Here is a 17604-nt window from a genome sequence, read left to right as displayed (position 1 = left end):
TCTCCTCTACTTTCTCTCCCTCTGTATGCAACCTCATCCCATTATTGCATGTTACTAACACAACTTCTCCCCTTTCTGGTAGTCTTGTGCTTTCTCGTCTCTCTCCTCTCACTTCCTGCAGGTTTTCTGGCTCTGGATCTGTGGTTGCGGGTCACCTGCTGCCCCCGTTCTTTTTCTCTCTCTCTCTCTCTCTCATAGAGAGTACGGTCTAGACCTGCTCTTTTATGAAAAGCGCTGTGAGATAACTGTTGTGATTTGGCGCTATATAAATAAAATTGAATGTGAAGTTTGAGTCTTCATGAAATATTATTTAAGAAAATTAGTGAAGTTTGGATTATTATTGACTGTTAAATCACCTTATTTACATTTGATGAATATGATAAGTCCTGTGTTAGATAAATCCACACTGATACCTGACTGAGGAAGAAGCCACAGTATGCATATCCATGAATGTGATTTTCTGTGCACGGTGCAAGACAGGGGACTCATCATCCGACAGTGAGGAAATGGTCGACAAGCTGGAGGTAGAGGTGGTTGTTGATCGCTCAAATATTTCATGAGAGACAGACAAATCTAAAATTCATGGAGAGATACATTTAGACAAATTTGAAATCTTGCATGTTACAAGACCAGGAAGCTGGTGTTATACAGAAGCATTGTGTGTGACACAAATGTCTGTTAATGGCATATCATGGGGGAAATGGAAGACATTAAAAAAAGTGTAAGACTTACGTATCCTTTTTAAATAAGCTTCAAGCCCATTGCTCAGATAAACACAGCCCTCGCTCTCCATTACAAAGGAACCAGTTAGGTTTGCTATCTCCTGCTAAGTGTGGAAATGTATATTAAATCAGCATCAAATTAAATGGTAGCACAACACGTGATGGATTAAATGTTATGGTGATGTATCTCAGTGGTGGACACAAAACAAAACAGCTCTCCGCTTACCTCCACTTCGCATTCCAACATGTTCAGGGTGCGACGCTCATTCATTATGTCATGGTACACGAGCAACAAAAGCACCTGGTGGTATCACAAAGAACGAGTCAAAATACATTTTTGTCTTTGTTTATTATTTAATTATTCATTTGTTCTTATACCTTTGAAATTTCCACTGTTAGGTTGATGCCATCTCTTATTTTGTCCCAAGACAATGAAGTGCCATTGGTTTCACTAAATCTGCACTCCTCTAATAAACAAAATCGATACAGGTTAATTCTCAAAGGACAACAATATTCAACATCTGTCTGCCTGTAAGATTTAAGGTAAGTTAACAAAAAGGTGGTACTGAGGGTGTGTTCTTTACACACTGACATTACTGTCTGGCATGTTTACAGGTGCAACAGGCCACACTTCAGACCACACCCAACAATGATACAGGGTGTGGTCAAAGGTGCAGACATGACATTTTCAACAAGAACGTTTTTGTTAATAACAATACATTTTTTAAAAGACGGAGATACTCACTTTCCAGGAAGTCTGCAATGAGGTTAAACCGTTTCTCAATGGAATTACTGACACAGGAGACTGATTCCTTTTTCCTGAGATGACAAAGGTGAAGCAAGAATGAAGTGGAGGTTAATTCAAAAGGAATAAAACGTTACTTTCAAAAACCCACTAACATAAGAAGCATGTAGACGTAGTTCAAAGGTCATTGAGCTTCGTTTGTTTACACAGGCAAAGAATTTCAACACATTACTTACAGCATAGAAATAACTTTTAGTAAGACTGTTCCATCTTGTAAATCGTTGATAGTAAATCCTCGGTCAGACAGTTTTATACTGTTAATCTGTAAAAAGATAGTTTGACAAGTTGGTTAAATAAAACTGCAACCATCTAAAAAGACTTGCGGGAATCAACATATTTGCACTATATAACTGTCAACGTAACGTTACCCAGCTAAGAAGAGCCTTAACACCCAAGTTAAGATCCATCTTGGCTGACCTCAAAGGGTTTTCAACCTGAAAGCCACAAAACAAAGCACGAGCGTAACTTACGTTATGCAGATAGCTTTGTCAAGCTAACATATGAGCACATAGAACACATTTTCGATCACAACTAGCTAAATAAGTAATTAAAGTTAGCAATAAACTTTACAACATTACTTTTACCTCGCATACATAGTGCTAACTTAGAGTTAGCAAGGTTGGATTAACATTTGGTTTAACCTATTACGTTATTTGTTGACTAACGGTTAACGTTACTGTAACTTAACATGTGTTATTTCTCTTAAAGACCAACTGAATTAAAATGTTGCTTCGAAGCAGTGCCTCACCTTCAAAGCCTTTGGCCAGCGGATATTCGTCCTTTAAGACAGATGCAACCTCTTCGTCTACCTAAACAAATCTACTGCCACGAACGGACAAAATTCAAAAGGAGTAGCTGCAGATTGAACGAGCCAATCCGATTTCACATATAGACGCATCTGAAAATAGCCGAAGTTGATTGGTTTAAAAGCCGGAAGTCAACTGAGCAGTGCGCTCGTATCTACAGATCTATCGCAGGATATCAAGACTGTATGGCTGCAAAGCTTAGATGGGAGTCAGCATTGGGAGTTTATGGGAACAGCAAGAAGGATCAAAACAAACTTTACAGAAAAACTCAAATCTATGGCAGTATGAGTAAATTGGTATTGTGAATTTGAATGTATGTCCACCAATATGTCGTTCAGATATACCTTCATGGTTGATCCTAGATCCCATTTTTCACCTATATTTTATGGAAACAACCAAAAGAAATATGGCAGAGGCTGTAGTGAAGGAGATAAAAGCCCGGATGTGTCAAATATGGGGAGGCCACCTACAAATCTATACTGATGGGTCAAAACGAAAGGAAGGGGAGAACATATTATTCATTATAAAGAATTGTAGAGAAAGGAAAATGTGCTTTTAGATGCATGAGAAGATATTCAGTAGTTCTATCCAGATTGAGGTTTGGGCACTGTGGGCTGGCTCTGATTGGTAAACATCCTGATGGAAAATGTGAATATGGAGACAAGGAAACAGTGAAGCATGTATTAGTAAATTGTAAAAGTACTCTCGTCAAAGGAGGTAATTATTTAGAGACCTGGGAGCAATTGGAGAAACTATATTTAGCATACGCACTCTAGTTCTGATCGAGTATCTACATAAAACTGGTTTATACAAAAGGATATAGGCAATTACCATTAAGATGTGAATAACGAACAGAGGACGGCAGCAATACGCCACAGATGCGTCTAGTCTGCCGGAAACAAGAAGAAGAAGAAAGCTTCAATGGCGATACTATACCGGTGGGAGGCAGCAATGCACTAACACAGTGCCGAGACTGCCGGTAAAAAAGAAGAAGAAGAAGCAGTGCGCTCGTTATGTACGACCGGGCGCTCGGTTTCGAGGTAGGCCGGGAACAAGAGTCGCTCATATAAAATTGTGCAACATTACGGGTTTTTTGTTTTGTTTCTTCGTGCCAACATCAGTCAGGTTGCAGAAGTTCAAACACATTTTAATATTAGTGCTGACTCCCGACTTAGCCAACCAGGATGAATTTCGGCGTACACCGGTCGTGCCAAGGAAATTATCCCCGACAGAAAGTGTTTCCCCTGCCGCGGGAGCGCGCGAGCATTCAGCGGTGAAGGCGGACCTTCGACTTCATCAAAGTGAATGAAAAATATACCATGTGGATTGTTCAATGTATCGTTTTAGTATTGTTTTATTAACGAGGTTTGTGTAGAGCAAGCTAGCACTTATAAACGTTTTTATAGGCTTACGTTATGTGTTACGGAACTTCGTATTATTCATTGCACTCAATTGAGAATGTCTACACAAGACGAGCATTTAGTTTCACTCGTAAAGCAAACATTTATTTCGCGATAACGTCAGTCTGGTGATGTTATAACTGACCACGTAGTCGATCACTTTGTCATCCATGTTACTGTTTAGAATCTAGATTCATACGACTGTCACCTTGTTCAAGTAAGCTGCTCCTACATACGCCATCAATACTGTATCAACATCACTGTAATCAGTTTAACGCTTTGCTCGCCTCAACGTTACATCTCCTTGACTCGAAATGTACATTAAACTGAATGCAGCATTGTAGACAATATTTTGTCCTTGTAATCCATGTTTCCATTGCATGGCCTTTGGATATTGCTGGAAATTGTCCACCTCCTTAAAGGGTAAATTATTATCATAACAATTTAATAATGCATTGCATTTAAACAGAACTTTTCATACACAAAAAGCGATAACAGTACCCTCCTACCAGGCTGGATATGCAGTCTGCCAAAATATGTTTCCCCTTCCATAAGGCACAGATGATGGCCTACCATCAAGTATTTAATTTTGTGTATACTTCACATCAGGTCTAATAACAGGGGCGACTATGGAGACGTTTCTATTTTCCTAGCAAAAGTTATAGTTGGATACAAATTATTTCAGACTTTATTTTCAACTTGCCATAAAATATATCCCCCCTTTATAATGCACAGGTGATGGCCTACTGTCAAGTATTTAATTTTGTGTATACTTCACATCAGGACTAATAACAAGGTTGAATATAGAGACGTTTTGACAGCCGGTGAAGCTACTCGGAGCAAATGACTGGAAATAGATCAGGCTTAGAATATCCTGTACAATCAATTAAAATGTCTTAATTGATCCACCCAGAGCTCCTAATGTTCTACAGCTTTCCAAGTGCAATCTTGAACAAACCAATTTTTCCCACGTTCAAACTTACCACACATTGTGCACTTTACCATTAATCCACTGTGTTAGTGAAACAGCAATCTAACACAGCTGTATGCTACTCTGCAAATCATAGTAAAACAACTCTCGTCAGAACAGGGATTTTGCTCTCTCAGAGTGCAGAGGCAGCAGAGGGCTGTGTGATGGCATGTCATCCCTCTCAGAACAACACTTCAACAACACTTATGTGTATCCCATGACTTTAATACTTAGACTTGATGATGATTGCAAAGAAACCGGGTGATAAAGTGGATACACCACACAGAATAGTTATTGCATAGATGAATGCGATCAACAGCCAACGCTAGTTTGCAGCAGGCTATTTGTATTGTGTGCATAGGCTTTTATGTGAAATATGGTGTTTACAATGCAAACTACTGTAAAAGAGACACGGTACAGTAAAGCAACACTAAATTAAGGATTCATATAGTTGTTGGCCCTACATACGGCCCAGAGGTTTGGACTGATTAATTTGGCTCTGTCAATGTGTAACTTTCCTAGAATGATCAAAAGATTGATTAGGAACAATCTGTTTTCTGTTATTGTTACAGTGGAAACAAAACAGTACGTTTATTATTGTCTCTGGATACAATTCCCAGAATGAGTAGTTAACACATATGTCTCCCACGTTTGCAAAGAGAGTGGCTAGTAGGATAAAATGTATGTATAATTTTAAAGAAATGTCTCTTACTTTATTAGTAAGAAGGTTACTTTTATGGGAGAGTCCATATTTCCCCAAGTTATCAGCACAGAGAAGTACTACAACAGAAAATCAGCTGGTCCAGAGACCTGCTGCTTTGGGCAGCTTTGGGAGTCCGGCCCAGACCAAAGGGATGCATAATCATTTACACAGTCCAAGTTTCTATGTTTTGGGGGACAGAGATCCTCTCCCGGTCTTGAATTAACATTCAAGGAGAGAAGAGTAACGGCATGAGAGGAAAACAATAAAAACAATCAGCTCTGACCTAAACCCCATGTGTGGACAGACTAATATAATGAGTATAATAATAAGAATAGGTTAAGGATAGAAACAATATTAATAAGACATAACAATAATAGTAATAATAAAAGTACATGCATAAAAGATTAGATGTAAGAAAAAAACAATTTTCTGCCATTACATTTAATGGCATTTATTTAAAAGTAGAATTCACATAACGCCATGGTTCTTCACACTCCGATACGATAGGTGGCGGTATGTACCTTTAAAGTTAGTTGCGATCCGCCAGTAAATACAGAGAAGAAGAAGCTCGCTAATCCAGCTATCCGTTTCATCCATTTTGTTTAGTTAAATTAGCCCGGCTAACGTTACCTCAGGTACAGTGCAGCAGAGATGGATGACGGTGACGAGCCGGGCTTAGTCCTCTCTCACACCACTTCTTCGGGCTCTAAGTCGGGCGGGGACAAGATGTTTTCCCTGAAGAAGTGGAACGCTGTAGCTATGTGGAGCTGGGACGTTGAGTGTGATACTTGTGCCATTTGTCGGGTACAAGTTATGGGTGAGTCCGGGGAACCGGCCAACGTTGATGTAGCTAACGGGGCTAATGTTACCTTTAATGTATGTATTAAGTCCCTGGCAGAGTGCCGTGTTCGTGACATGTTTTTCTTAATACGCAGACGCTTGTCTCCGATGCCAGGCGGAAAACAAACAGGAGGACTGTGTTGGTAAGACAATGTCAGCAGTAAAACACGTTATTAATTCAGGCATTAATCCAACAAGCTAACATTAGCTAGTGTGTCGGGGCTGTCAAAAGACACGGACCAAGCCAGGTTTTTAAGTCTTCTTGGTCGTTTCATGTATTAAGTCAAATGGACAACATTAGTCTGAATCCACATAGACATAGTGTCTTTTGTTTGGATGAAAAGCATTATGTTTATGCAAACGTCTAAAAATGACTCGGGATTTATTTAGTTGTGACGTTAAGAGCCAACTGCAGAGCAATTGATTGTAATACACCCAATTTATCATAAGTGAAGGTGTGTAAAATATTATAATAGTTCTAAGATTAATATTATTTCAGTGTGAATGGCCCTCCACGGAGTAAGATGTATTGTGACAGAAGGAGATTTACTGGATACCTGCAGTGTATAGCGCGCGTGTGTGCATAGTCTGTGTTTTTTAATTATTATAACTAGTTTAACTGTTACCCAAGTACAAATTAATCTTTTCAGCGGTCTCCGTGTAAGCTTCCCCATTTTTCATAACTTGAACACCACTATTGTCACTTTACCTCATTTGACTGTGCTGAAACATGCCAAAGATTGTGCTTTTAAGATAGATACATCTTGAACATAAATAACAAAACAACAGGTTTATTCACCATTAAAATAAACAAGGTGTAGGTTTACCATCTGTGTAACCTCAGCTGATTACAGTGTGTGTTCCCTGTTAATACTCATTCATTGTCTCTGTTTGTGTATCTCTATCGTCCATCTTTTTTCAGTTGTATGGGGAGAGTGCAACCACTCCTTCCATAACTGCTGCATGTCCCTTTGGGTGAAGCAGAACAATCGCTGCCCCCTCTGCCAGCAGGACTGGGTGGTTCAGAGAATCGGCAAATAGGCCCCACCACCAGGCAGTCTGATTCTCAGACGGCACCTGTATGCACCCGAAAGTGGTGACAGACTTGACAGTGATCACTGCAACCTCCTGTGCAGAGCCACCTGGCATCGACAACTGTCCTCCTATATATGATTGCATGTTCCAGTAGTCCTGGTGTCAAAGGAGGAGGATGGACAAAATTGAAGCAGCGCAGACTCGTTGGTTATGATTGGAGGGATCGAGAGTCGTGAAGAGAAGGATCAACCTTGTTGCAGTGTTTGGTCACATGTTAGCTTTACATTATTGTCTGGTGGTGTTCAGCACCTTGAATATGTGACTGTCTTTGTAAAAAAAAAATAAAATAAATAAAGAATAGTGTATAGCTGTAAATGTGTATTTGTTTCATCTAGTAATTTAATTTATTAAATTATTTTATTTAAAAGGGATGTACAATTTAAAACATAAATCTAACCATTTGATGCACCGTACCAGATTATAGCTTTAATTCACATCTTTAGTCCTTTGGCAGGTCAAAACAAAGAAACTGCATAATAACATGATACAGAATTACACAAATAGGAATGACATGCAACACATTGAACATTGGCTGTGGGGCTGACAATGATTTAGCAATCACCAAACCACTCCTAAACATGGAAATGTGCAGTTAAAAGATGGAGTCTGAAATCCACAAGTCACCTGAATGATTAAGTACCTTGGCAGTTGAAGTGAACTACCTGGAAAGCGGCCATACTAACCCCTATAGGCTACTACAAGCACTTGTTATACATGTATGGTGAGTTTGGCCTTGTTCCAGTTTCAAGCTTAACTTACAGTATTCAAAGCAGTAGTAGTTGAATGTAACTAAGAACATTTATTTAAGTATTGTACTTAAATACAAAATTGGTACTTGTACTTGAGTATTTCCTTTTTCCACACTACATTACACTTCTGCTCCTCTACATTTCAGAGGGAAATATTGTACTTTTTACTCCACTGTATTATTCTGACAGCTCTAGTTACTTTTAAGATCAAGATTTTATACATTAAACATATGATTGGTTATAAGATGCATTGTTATAGAAATGACTACCCAACCAACAGTATATACAGTTAAATGATTTAAACACTTTTACAATGTTTAGATGATTACAGTAATAAATCAGAAAAAATATACAATAATAAATATACAATGAATGTAACTTTCTGAATGACGAGCACCTCTGTTTTTGATGCTTTAAGTACGGTTTGCTGCTAATACCTGTGTATTTTAGTTATGATTTTTTCTGCCTAGTAACAGAGTTTAATATTTTAAGATCCTTTTTGTTTAATCAGAAACACTCCTCTAAGCCGCCAGACTCAAATGATAAAATAGTAATTTTACCTCTCAGAACACAAGAGTTGCTGGTATACCGCTGCCTCACTTGTTTTGTTTGTTTGTGTTATTGTGTGACTTTGGTCTTTAAAAGGTTAAAAGCACTGCACAATAACTCAAATTTAGTGAAAGAGGCAGCGGTCGACCAGAGAGGTAGAATTAGTATTTTTGTCAAGGGAATCTTGGTGGCTTTGACAAGAGCGATATAGCATCTGTTTCTGGTAAAAAGGATCTTACTCTGTAGGGATACTTTCCACAATATCAGACACAGGTAATAACAATCTGAGCCTGTCAGTGGCAACAACAAGCCCTTTTAATGGACGTACTTTGACAAGGCGCAATTGCCCGCACTGATTACATTGCAGCCCTGTTTCACTGCTGCCGACTGCAGTGCGCCTGTTCAATACTGGACCAATTTCATAAAATGTTGTCCCACTTAGTCACATAATACACACAAACATGGGGAAATAAGTTGAACCATTTCACCTTTGCAGGTGTAGTATCTGTAGCAGGGCTATTGTAATGAGTTGCATTATTGGTGCACGTCTTCGTGTTATTTTTTCCTCTTTGTAATTGTTTAATATCGCAGGTGATGTTGAAGTGAATAAAGATGAAGATGTGCTTTATGCACCATCTTCAAATATAAGATTTGTTGTGCCATGCAGCTAAAATCTTCAAGGATGAACATTCCCCACTCTCCTGACAGCTACATCAAACTTATTTTCTTAGGCTGTTAACCAATTAGGGCTATTTTAATTTAATTTAATAAAGTTTTTATTCTCTCTCCTATAATAAGCAATGAAGTGTGCCTACTGCACACATTATACTCAGACAGCTCTCTCTGTGTCTTCTTTATCTCATAGCTACAATTGCCTCTAACTTGTTGAGGTCAGGATCTGCCACCTCATCATGTCATGCTGGCAGCCTAATTACTGCACACAGGCACTTTGCATCTCCTAAAAATAGACGAGCCTAAAGCCTCTTAAGTTCAGACTACATAAGTTACTTTCCCGTAGTGGCGTCTACACATAAGCGCACAACAAATCCCTGAAGACGGTGGTACTTTTAATGCTTCAAGAGTTGTGGCACAAGAGGTGGAGGATGTTCGAGATGCATGCACTCAGTTGTGCCTGGAACCTGCTGATGAGTCTGCTGTTAATGTCGTAGCTCACAAGGCCCAGCTGCCTACATGTATTTCATAGGATACATCCAATATGGGTGACTTGGTGGGACTGGACAACCTAGTGGCCAACACGGCCTACCTGAATGCTCAGAACATAGATTGCAATGAGCTGAAGAAAATGAGACTCTCCCTGACGCTCCCCAAACCAAAAAAGGCCTCTGTTCTCCGGGAGGCAGTGGGGAAGTACGAGTCGCTGTGTGAGCAACAGCCTATTGGGAGGAAATTGTTCCAGCAGTTCCTCCTGGCCTCTAACCCACAGTATGTGGCTGCCGCTGAGTTCCTGGAGGAGCTGCATGACTGGAGCTTTGGTGAAGATGAAGCCAGAGAGAAGGCCAAACAGAGCATCCTTGCTAACTTCTGTCAACCAGAGTCCAGGAGTTTTCTCACCTACCTCACAAAAGAGGCAGCGGAGAGGTGCAAGGAGTTATCAGATGAGAACTTTGATGAGGAGACGCTAGGCCAGATGAGAGAAGCCACAAGGGACTTCCTGAGGGGGAAACCATTCTCGGAGTATCTGAAAAGCCCCCTTTTTTATAGGTTCTTGCAGTGGAAGGAGTACGAGAAGCAGAAGATCAGTAAAAAATACTTTTATGAGTTTAGGATTTTGGGAAAAGGTGGATTTGGTGAGGTATGTGCAGAAAAATCCCATCTTCTGAATGAAAGTGTGAATCTCAGATTGCTTTGCTGACTTACAACAAATACTTGAGACTTTGTGTGTTTTAAAAGAAGAACTAACCTTTTCTCTTACAAAGGAAAATCTAAATGAGCAATTAAATGCACCCTTGCTCAGTTTAATACGCTCACAGCTTATGGAGGCTAATGTTAGGATATGTTAGCAGACTTTAAGTTGATTGATCACTACGTAACAGTCAATCAGTGAATTGACTCGATGATTTTCTCTGCTTGTGCTACTGTTATGTCATGTTTTAGTATTCAATATTATTACACAGTTCATTTCAGTAAAAGTTTCATTGTCTCGCTTTAACATCACAGCAAAAAGTAGCTGAAACATTTCCTAAAAGAGGACAATCAATAAATAAAATATAAAGATAAATACAAATATAAATTCTAAACTAATATTGCTCTGTTTTGCAGGTGTGTGCAGTGCAGGTGAAACACACAGGCCAAATGTACGCCTGCAAGAAGCTGGATAAGAGGCGCCTGAAGAAGAAAAGTGGGGAGAGGCTTGCACTTCTGGAGAAGCAGATCCTGGAGAAGGTCAGCAGCCTCTTCATTGTAAACCTGGCTTACGCTTATGACAGCAAGACCCACCTGTGCCTGGTCATGAACCTCATGAACGGAGGAGACCTCAAGTTCCACATCTACGAGCTTGGGGATCGGGGTATTCGTATGGAGCGTGTTGTTTACTACGTGGCCCAGATAACCACAGGGATACTCCACCTGCACTCCATGGACATTGTGTACAGAGATATGAAGCCTGAGAACGTACTACTGGATGCTAAAGGACAGTGTCGGCTGTCAGACCTTGGTTTGGCTGTGGAGTTGCCAAAGGGCAAAACAAGCTGCCTGAAGGTTAGTGTGGTGACCTGCCCCTAGATAACCTACAACACTCGCTGTCAGACATTTGTACTGCTATGCACTCTGCAAAGCCTCTCTGTAGTTTGTGCTACTCTACGAAATGTCTATTTATTTGTTTGTACTCCTGATCACATATTTACATATAAGAAAATTGTCCATGGTCAATATTATCATTACTCTATTACAAAGCCACCACACAGTATATTTGTTCATGCGCCACTAAAAGTAGCTTACCAGGAATAGATTTGATGGGTCTTAGTCCGGCTCTGACAAACAAGCCGAGAGCAAAACCTTGTGTGACCCAAATGAATCTTATTAAAAGGTGCCTCACCTCTTCCCAAGTTGGATGCTGCACTGGGTGAGAACTGTATAGAAGAGCTTGTTAGCATTAGCTGGTTAATCTTTGCTTCACTAATACCAGAAATGGCCTCCACGTGTCAGTCCAAGGAGATGAGTCAGGAGATTTACATCAGGCCGCCCACTAGAGCCATGACGTCTCATTTGTCTGCTAATCAGCCTGACGGAGGACAGTTAATGCAGCATTATTTGCTGTAACAGTGTCTCATTGTTAGACCGCCATTTCACACTATTGTGTCTGTATTTTTGTCTCCATGTTTCATTATTTAATCTTCTCATAAATCATGTCAAGCTGGTCAAAATAGTCTGTTGCAGTTGACTGATGTGAACTTTAAAAAGCTGAATTATTGACCAGACTAGATGAGTCTGTCTGGCCTCAAAAACGGCACATTGATTTGAGAGCAAAAAACAAAAAAACACTACATAAATACATTTTAAAATGTCTTCGTAGGAGAGTTGTGAGTCTTTTGAAGTCACTTGCATATGTATGTCTTTTTATTTAATTTGAAAGGGACATGTAACCTTTGATGTATTGTACCAGAGTTAGTTTAAAGCTAGCTTTCATCTGCCGTCCCCTGGTAGGTCACAACCATAGACTATATCAACAGACAGACAAACAGGACACTTAATACAAATTTACACACTCTTGAATACTGGAATTATTTTTTGAGATCTGAAGTCAAAATATTCCAGCAACTAAAAGAAATAATATTAGATCAAAGCCTGACAAAATTGTAGAAATATGTTTTTTTACTGATTTCCTATGCAGTTAATTATCTCATGACCAGACCGATTTATTTTGAGACCTGTTGTGGATCCTGACCTCCAGACTGGAGACCTCTGGTTTATATAGAATGAGTGGCAGAGCTAAGGGACTGCTGCTGTCCAGGGTTTGGGGGGTTCTATAAGGATAGATGGTTCGCAGCGGAATGGTCGCCAAAACCTTAACATTAACAGCATAGCTATCTCTCGTGCTACAGGCCAGCTTGAAGAGCTCCCGCCACCGTCACAATTAGTACAACGTAATTGCATCACTCAGACGTCCCGAACCTTAGAAGCCACGTTCACACCCGCTTGGCTTTCACTTCCCTGCATCTCCCTTTCATCTTGACCTTCGGCGTCATACTCGCAATTCAGACTCATTCCCCAATCAACACTGCATTCTTTTCTACGGAGTCCACTGACCCCGAACCCTTGCAAGACCCTCGTGAACCAATCGTCATATCGTCTCTAAGTTGGTTCCAATGGCTTTTTGATTCCTGGTGCCACCGCCACTTCCGCCAAGCAATCTCTCGTCATGCTTTTTTCCCATCCATTACCCTGGTCACTCCTTTAGTATCAGAGCTACCCTTTCAGCCGTACTATCATCACACTCATTCAGATCTCAAAGATCTCAGATCAGCCAATGCTCTCACGTAACTAGAAGCTTTTTGGGGGTCCGTCGGGTCCAACGCTTTCTATTATCTATTCAGCAACTGCAAGCCTCGTACATCTTTCTGTTTCGATCATCAATAAATCATTTAATTGTACCTGTTGATTGTGTGGTCTTTGCTGGTGAAATGCCTACTTGTGAAGGGGTTGTTACCTGACATAAAAATTAACCATACACATGCTGTGTCTGTCCCTTGGAATAGCCACTCTTCTGCATCCTATGTGAAGAAAGCAGGTCGGATTTTCTGCAATAAATAACTTTCTTTCTCTTACAAAGGAAAAGCTGAATGAGATATTAAACAAACCCTTGCTCGGTTTAACACACTTGCAGCGTAAGGAGGCTAATGCAAGCTAGCTTGATTGATTGATTAAACTAACATTACAGCAAAGCATGTGAAATATGTTGATTTTGTGCTTTAGTTGGCTCACGTAAGATAACGTTAGCTTGCCTGCTAATGCTGACTGGTTGCTAATGTTATCCATTGCAAAATACTATAGTTGTATGGCTTGCCACACGGTACAAAGCAAATGTGGAGCCATATGCTTATACTAGCCCAGAGGTTGCCTGTATAGTGATGCAAGCCAGGGGCAGCCAGCTAGATTACCATGGATGTGACATTGTTTGCTTCATAACTTTTAATTTAGTTATTGTCGTTGTACCGATGCTCAGGTGCACAGCTTCTTCACCGGTCTCAGTCGCTGCAACTTACGTGACCCACATAATGTACAATAATGAAACATAACGGCGCAGGACAACAACACGGTTGAATACCCATGTTGTGTAACGTTACTTACCACAGTCAAACTGTTATTCTAATGTGTGGCAACAATCTCATTTATAATATTCAGTCTACCTCACTAACCATTTTCATTATCATCCAATAAATGTAGCTATGCTGACATTGCTGAGACTCTCTAAAAGATTTACAAATAGTTATTGAAAAGCCGGCAGTTACGTATCACGTCAGCTAAATGCAGGCAATGTAACGCCAAAGATCATGGATTAGTTCAACATCAAGCTGATAATAATCTTACTGTAACGTTACAGTGGGAGTTTACCTGGGTTTCCAGCATGTTGTGTGATGCTCTCTCCAGTGTGTCAGTCTCTGTTTTGGCTCACTGATTAGTTGGAGCATGCTCAGGAGCACACACTTGGAAATGTAGTGGTTGCATTCTGAAACCGCACTGCTAGAGGCCACTGAAAACTACACGTGTACCCTTTATTAACTTTATTTGTGAATGGTATAATAAATTTTATTATTTTTGTATTTGAAGAAAAAGACCCTCCGTTGCTGACTCCCCAACTCCCTTCAGCATTATACATAACCTTCCTACTTTTCTGACCCCCCTGCAATTATTGTTGAAGTTATACCCCAGATGTATGGAGAAGGCTAATGTCTCCCCTCTGTGTGTTGTCAGGCCGGTACATTCGGTTACATGGCTCCTGAGATTCTGAGGCAGGAGAACTACTGCACATCTGTGGACTGGTGGGCTCTGGGCTGCAGCATCTATGAGATGGTGGCTGCCCGTTTGCCTTTTAAAGACTTCAAAGAAAAGGTGCAGATTGAGGAGGTGACCCGGCGCACTCTGGAGGACGAGTGCAAGTTTGAACACAAACACTTTGATGCTCCCACCAGAGATATCATCAGTCTCTTTCTCAAGAAAAAGGTGCAGCATCGCCTTGGGTGCCGGTAAAAAAAACTTGAATTTTTTCAAGCAATTAGTTGGTATTGACGTCATGGACGAAATCAGTCAAGAAAACTTCCTTTGCACCAGTGGAAACATACTGTTATCTTTGGTATGATATGGTCCTTTAAGAAACATGCTCAGGAGTACCGCATCCACACCAGTGGTTCCCAACCTGGAGGTCAGGACACCTTGAAGGGGTCACCTGATAAGCGGTCACAAATGATGATTAAAGATCATTTAATTAAAAGATCATTAAAAGAACAGGAAACATGACAAAACACACTAAAGTTCTGCTACACAAAAAGGTTGATTTCCAACCATTTTATTTCTTGAGAAATACTGGCTAGGTTCACTTCTTGATTTAAATATAACTGTATGAACATCACATGGGCAAGTCACTGACGAAGAGATTTTAGGGAGTCAAGAGGTGAGGGATAAAAGAAATGAGTTTGCTGATGAACACTGCTGAAGCACTACATTTTACCAGCACAAGCAGATTCTGAATTAGGAAAATAAATTAATATGTTGAAGAAAATTAATGTGGAGGTGACTCGAATGCAACAGCAGCCAGATTACAGACTAAAAGATCAAGTACAAGCAACCATTTTACACCTTTTCTGGATTTCTCCACTGACAGAATTGACTGACTTTCTTTTTGTCACTTTCAGAAAGCTTAGTGGTACAGCTCAGGCTTACATCTTTGAACTTTTAATGCCCTACAGTCAGATTAGACCTCTGACACTGCTTATCATCCCAGGGACAAAACCACAACCTAAAGGGGACAGTGTTCTTGCTGTTAGAGCCTCTATCTAATGGAGAAGTCGTCTTGAGGAAATTTGGTTGCCAACCTCTTGGACACATTACGACCTGCTTATAAGGGATAATTGCCGATATATACTATATTATCTACTTCTTCTGATTAGACTTCTACTGAGGTTGAAGTTGGACAGAGCAAATACTGGGATATATGAGGTCACCAGTGTACTAATGAGGACTATTAGGATGTAGGTTGTTTGGCCCTAAACACGTGCAACAAAACAAAACAAGTGAAAACACCTGTGTGGGAGTAACTTCCGGTGCGAAGGTATTCTGTTATTTGTAGGTATTGCATATTTGTTGATCTTGTTTGCTGTTTTCAGTGGTGCTCTGTCCCTTTTTAATTGATACTCTTTTAAGAAAGGTGTTGCATAATGAAGCTATTGTTATTATTACTCTGTAGACATGTAACCTGTATCAGAATTTCTGTAATCTAGTATATCATCATGAAACAGACAACTTATGAACACTTTTATTGGCCAGTCAGTTAATCATTTGACCTGCCCCTTGCCTTCATAACATAATTTTCAATCTCATTTCAATAATTAAGCATCTGTTGTGTCTTTCTAATGTTAGTGGTGACGACCCACGAAACCACGTGTTTTTCAAGAGCATCGATTTCCGTCGTCTGGAGGCCGGGCTGCTGAAGCCCCCCTGGGTGCCAAAATCCAACGTGGTCTACGCCAAGGACACGGACGAGTTCAGGGACACCTGTGTGGGTGAGGACATTAAGTTTGATGCCAAAGATGAGAAATTCTTCAAGGAGTTCAGCACAGGCGCAGTCTCCATCCAGTGGCAGAAGGAGATGATCGACAGCGGAGTGTTTGATGAGCTTAACGACCCCAAACTGAACGGTCACAGCATTGAGAGCACGTGGAAATCCAGGTTGTGCATCATTTTGTAAGCATTTTATCTACTCATCAACATGTACAGCTGGGCAAAACAATAATTCACAAATGTCCTTTAATATAATTTCTTTTACACTTCCAAAGTGACTGGTGTAATACTAAATGAAGCACCTCAGGTACCTTTTTAAACAGCTGCTTGACTTTACCCTTAATCTGAATGTACTGTACGAAATGTTTTATCACATAACTTTTACTTCTGTCTCACTGGTAAAATAATATTTTTTGTATTCAGTATTATTCCCGGATAGAAACACACACTGACAATGTGCTGCCACAGCTGCTTCATACTTTGCCCTCTTTTCCTGGTGAGACAGCAGATCCCAGTGCATTCATAGTTTCCATTACATCACTCGGGCCATTTTGGCAGGCCTAAGTGTTTACATGTGTTTGTAAACAAGCTACACAATGGTTGTGTGTCACTGAATAGCAACAGGCTCATCATCGGTATTATGCAGTAATGTGCCACATTTGTTTGAAACTCTGATGTCTCGCATATATGCCATGAATGCCTTTTGCTCATGTGAGTGGACAAGTGTCATGCGATCACAGCACTGTAGACTGAAGTCTCTCAGTAGCAAACATTCACCACTAAGTGCCGCCAGACGCCCATGAAGTGCATTTAACCTCCCGCAGGACTCTTCATCATCCCCATTATCCTGACTGTGCTGCTCCGGTATTTACAAGCACTGGATGACTCGTTCGGCTTTAACAAGGGGGATGCAAGGATACAAATTGTCCTATACACATACACAAAACATGGAATTTTTGGCTTTGACAATGCAATACCAACCCCCTTTATTATCCCCCCCCCCCAAAAAAAATTGTTTACAAGCCATACACAACCTTACCTACTTACAACATAGCAAAAACAAACATCTATTTCGATTTCATAGATGGTTTGTTCTTGTGTCCATACATATATTTACTTTGTTTCGCACAAAAGCTTGTGGTTGGAAGAGATCCATGTTCTTTTGGTTAAAGTAGTGTTGTTTTAGATTTTTCATCTTTAAATGGATGACAGTTATTACAGTCACACTGAC

The 17604-nt window shown here is 40.2% G+C and overlaps 3 protein-coding genes across 3 annotated transcripts in view; 2 read left to right on the top strand and 1 right to left on the bottom strand.

The window, feature by feature from the left end:
- LOC123986091 overlaps positions 1-2387 on the bottom strand; it is a 5412-nt gene extending 3025 nt beyond the window's left edge. Inside the window, exons 1-8 of the mRNA XM_046074171.1 lie at positions 2276-2387; positions 1896-1961; positions 1704-1789; positions 1468-1541; positions 1101-1189; positions 949-1023; positions 733-826; positions 414-573 (exon numbers count right to left, since the gene is read on the bottom strand). Of these exons, the coding sequence (XP_045930127.1) occupies positions 414-573; positions 733-826; positions 949-1023; positions 1101-1189; positions 1468-1541; positions 1704-1789; positions 1896-1934 (617 nt within the window). The 5' untranslated portion in view covers positions 1935-1961; positions 2276-2387. The remainder of the gene's footprint in view (positions 1-413; positions 574-732; positions 827-948; positions 1024-1100; positions 1190-1467; positions 1542-1703; positions 1790-1895; positions 1962-2275) is intronic.
- A 3581-nt stretch (positions 2388-5968) lies between these two features.
- Positions 5969-7656, top strand: rnf7 (ring finger protein 7). Its single transcript, XM_046074894.1, has 3 exons — positions 5969-6223; positions 6342-6389; positions 7169-7656. Exons 1-3 carry the CDS (start codon positions 6058-6060, stop codon positions 7285-7287), a joined length of 333 nt encoding a protein of 110 aa, XP_045930850.1. The 5' UTR covers positions 5969-6057; the 3' UTR covers positions 7288-7656.
- A 2199-nt stretch (positions 7657-9855) lies between these two features.
- LOC123986154 (rhodopsin kinase grk7-b-like) lies at positions 9856-16560 on the top strand. The gene is made up of 4 exons (XM_046074258.1): positions 9856-10452; positions 10920-11357; positions 14571-14842; positions 16233-16560. The coding sequence occupies exons 1-4, from the start codon at positions 9856-9858 to the stop codon at positions 16558-16560; spliced, it is 1635 nt and encodes a 544-aa protein (XP_045930214.1).
- Positions 16561-17604: the final 1044 nt, after the last annotated feature.

Source organism: Micropterus dolomieu, linkage group LG17 (assembly GCF_021292245.1).
Source record: "Micropterus dolomieu isolate WLL.071019.BEF.003 ecotype Adirondacks linkage group LG17, ASM2129224v1, whole genome shotgun sequence".
Lineage (NCBI taxonomy): Eukaryota > Metazoa > Chordata > Actinopteri > Centrarchiformes > Centrarchidae > Micropterus > Micropterus dolomieu.
Note: the sequence above shows the minus strand (reverse complement) of the source record. Positions and strands in the feature narration are given on the sequence as shown.

Coding starts and splice junctions, on each gene's coding strand:
- LOC123986154 (XM_046074258.1), top strand. CDS start 9,856: ATGGGTGACTTGGTGGGACTGGACAACCTAGTGGCCAACACGGCCTAC. Junction 11,358..14,570: donor GCAAAACAAGCTGCCTGAAG/GTTAGTGTGGTG, acceptor GTGTGTTGTCAG/GCCGGTACATTCGGTTACAT. Junction 14,843..16,232: donor CAGCATCGCCTTGGGTGCCG/GTAAAAAAAACT, acceptor TTCTAATGTTAG/TGGTGACGACCCACGAAACC.
- rnf7 (XM_046074894.1), top strand. CDS start 6,058: ATGGATGACGGTGACGAGCCGGGCTTAGTCCTCTCTCACACCACTTCT. Junction 6,224..6,341: donor TTGTCGGGTACAAGTTATGG/GTGAGTCCGGGG, acceptor CTTAATACGCAG/ACGCTTGTCTCCGATGCCAG. Junction 6,390..7,168: donor CAAACAGGAGGACTGTGTTG/GTAAGACAATGT, acceptor ATCTTTTTTCAG/TTGTATGGGGAGAGTGCAAC.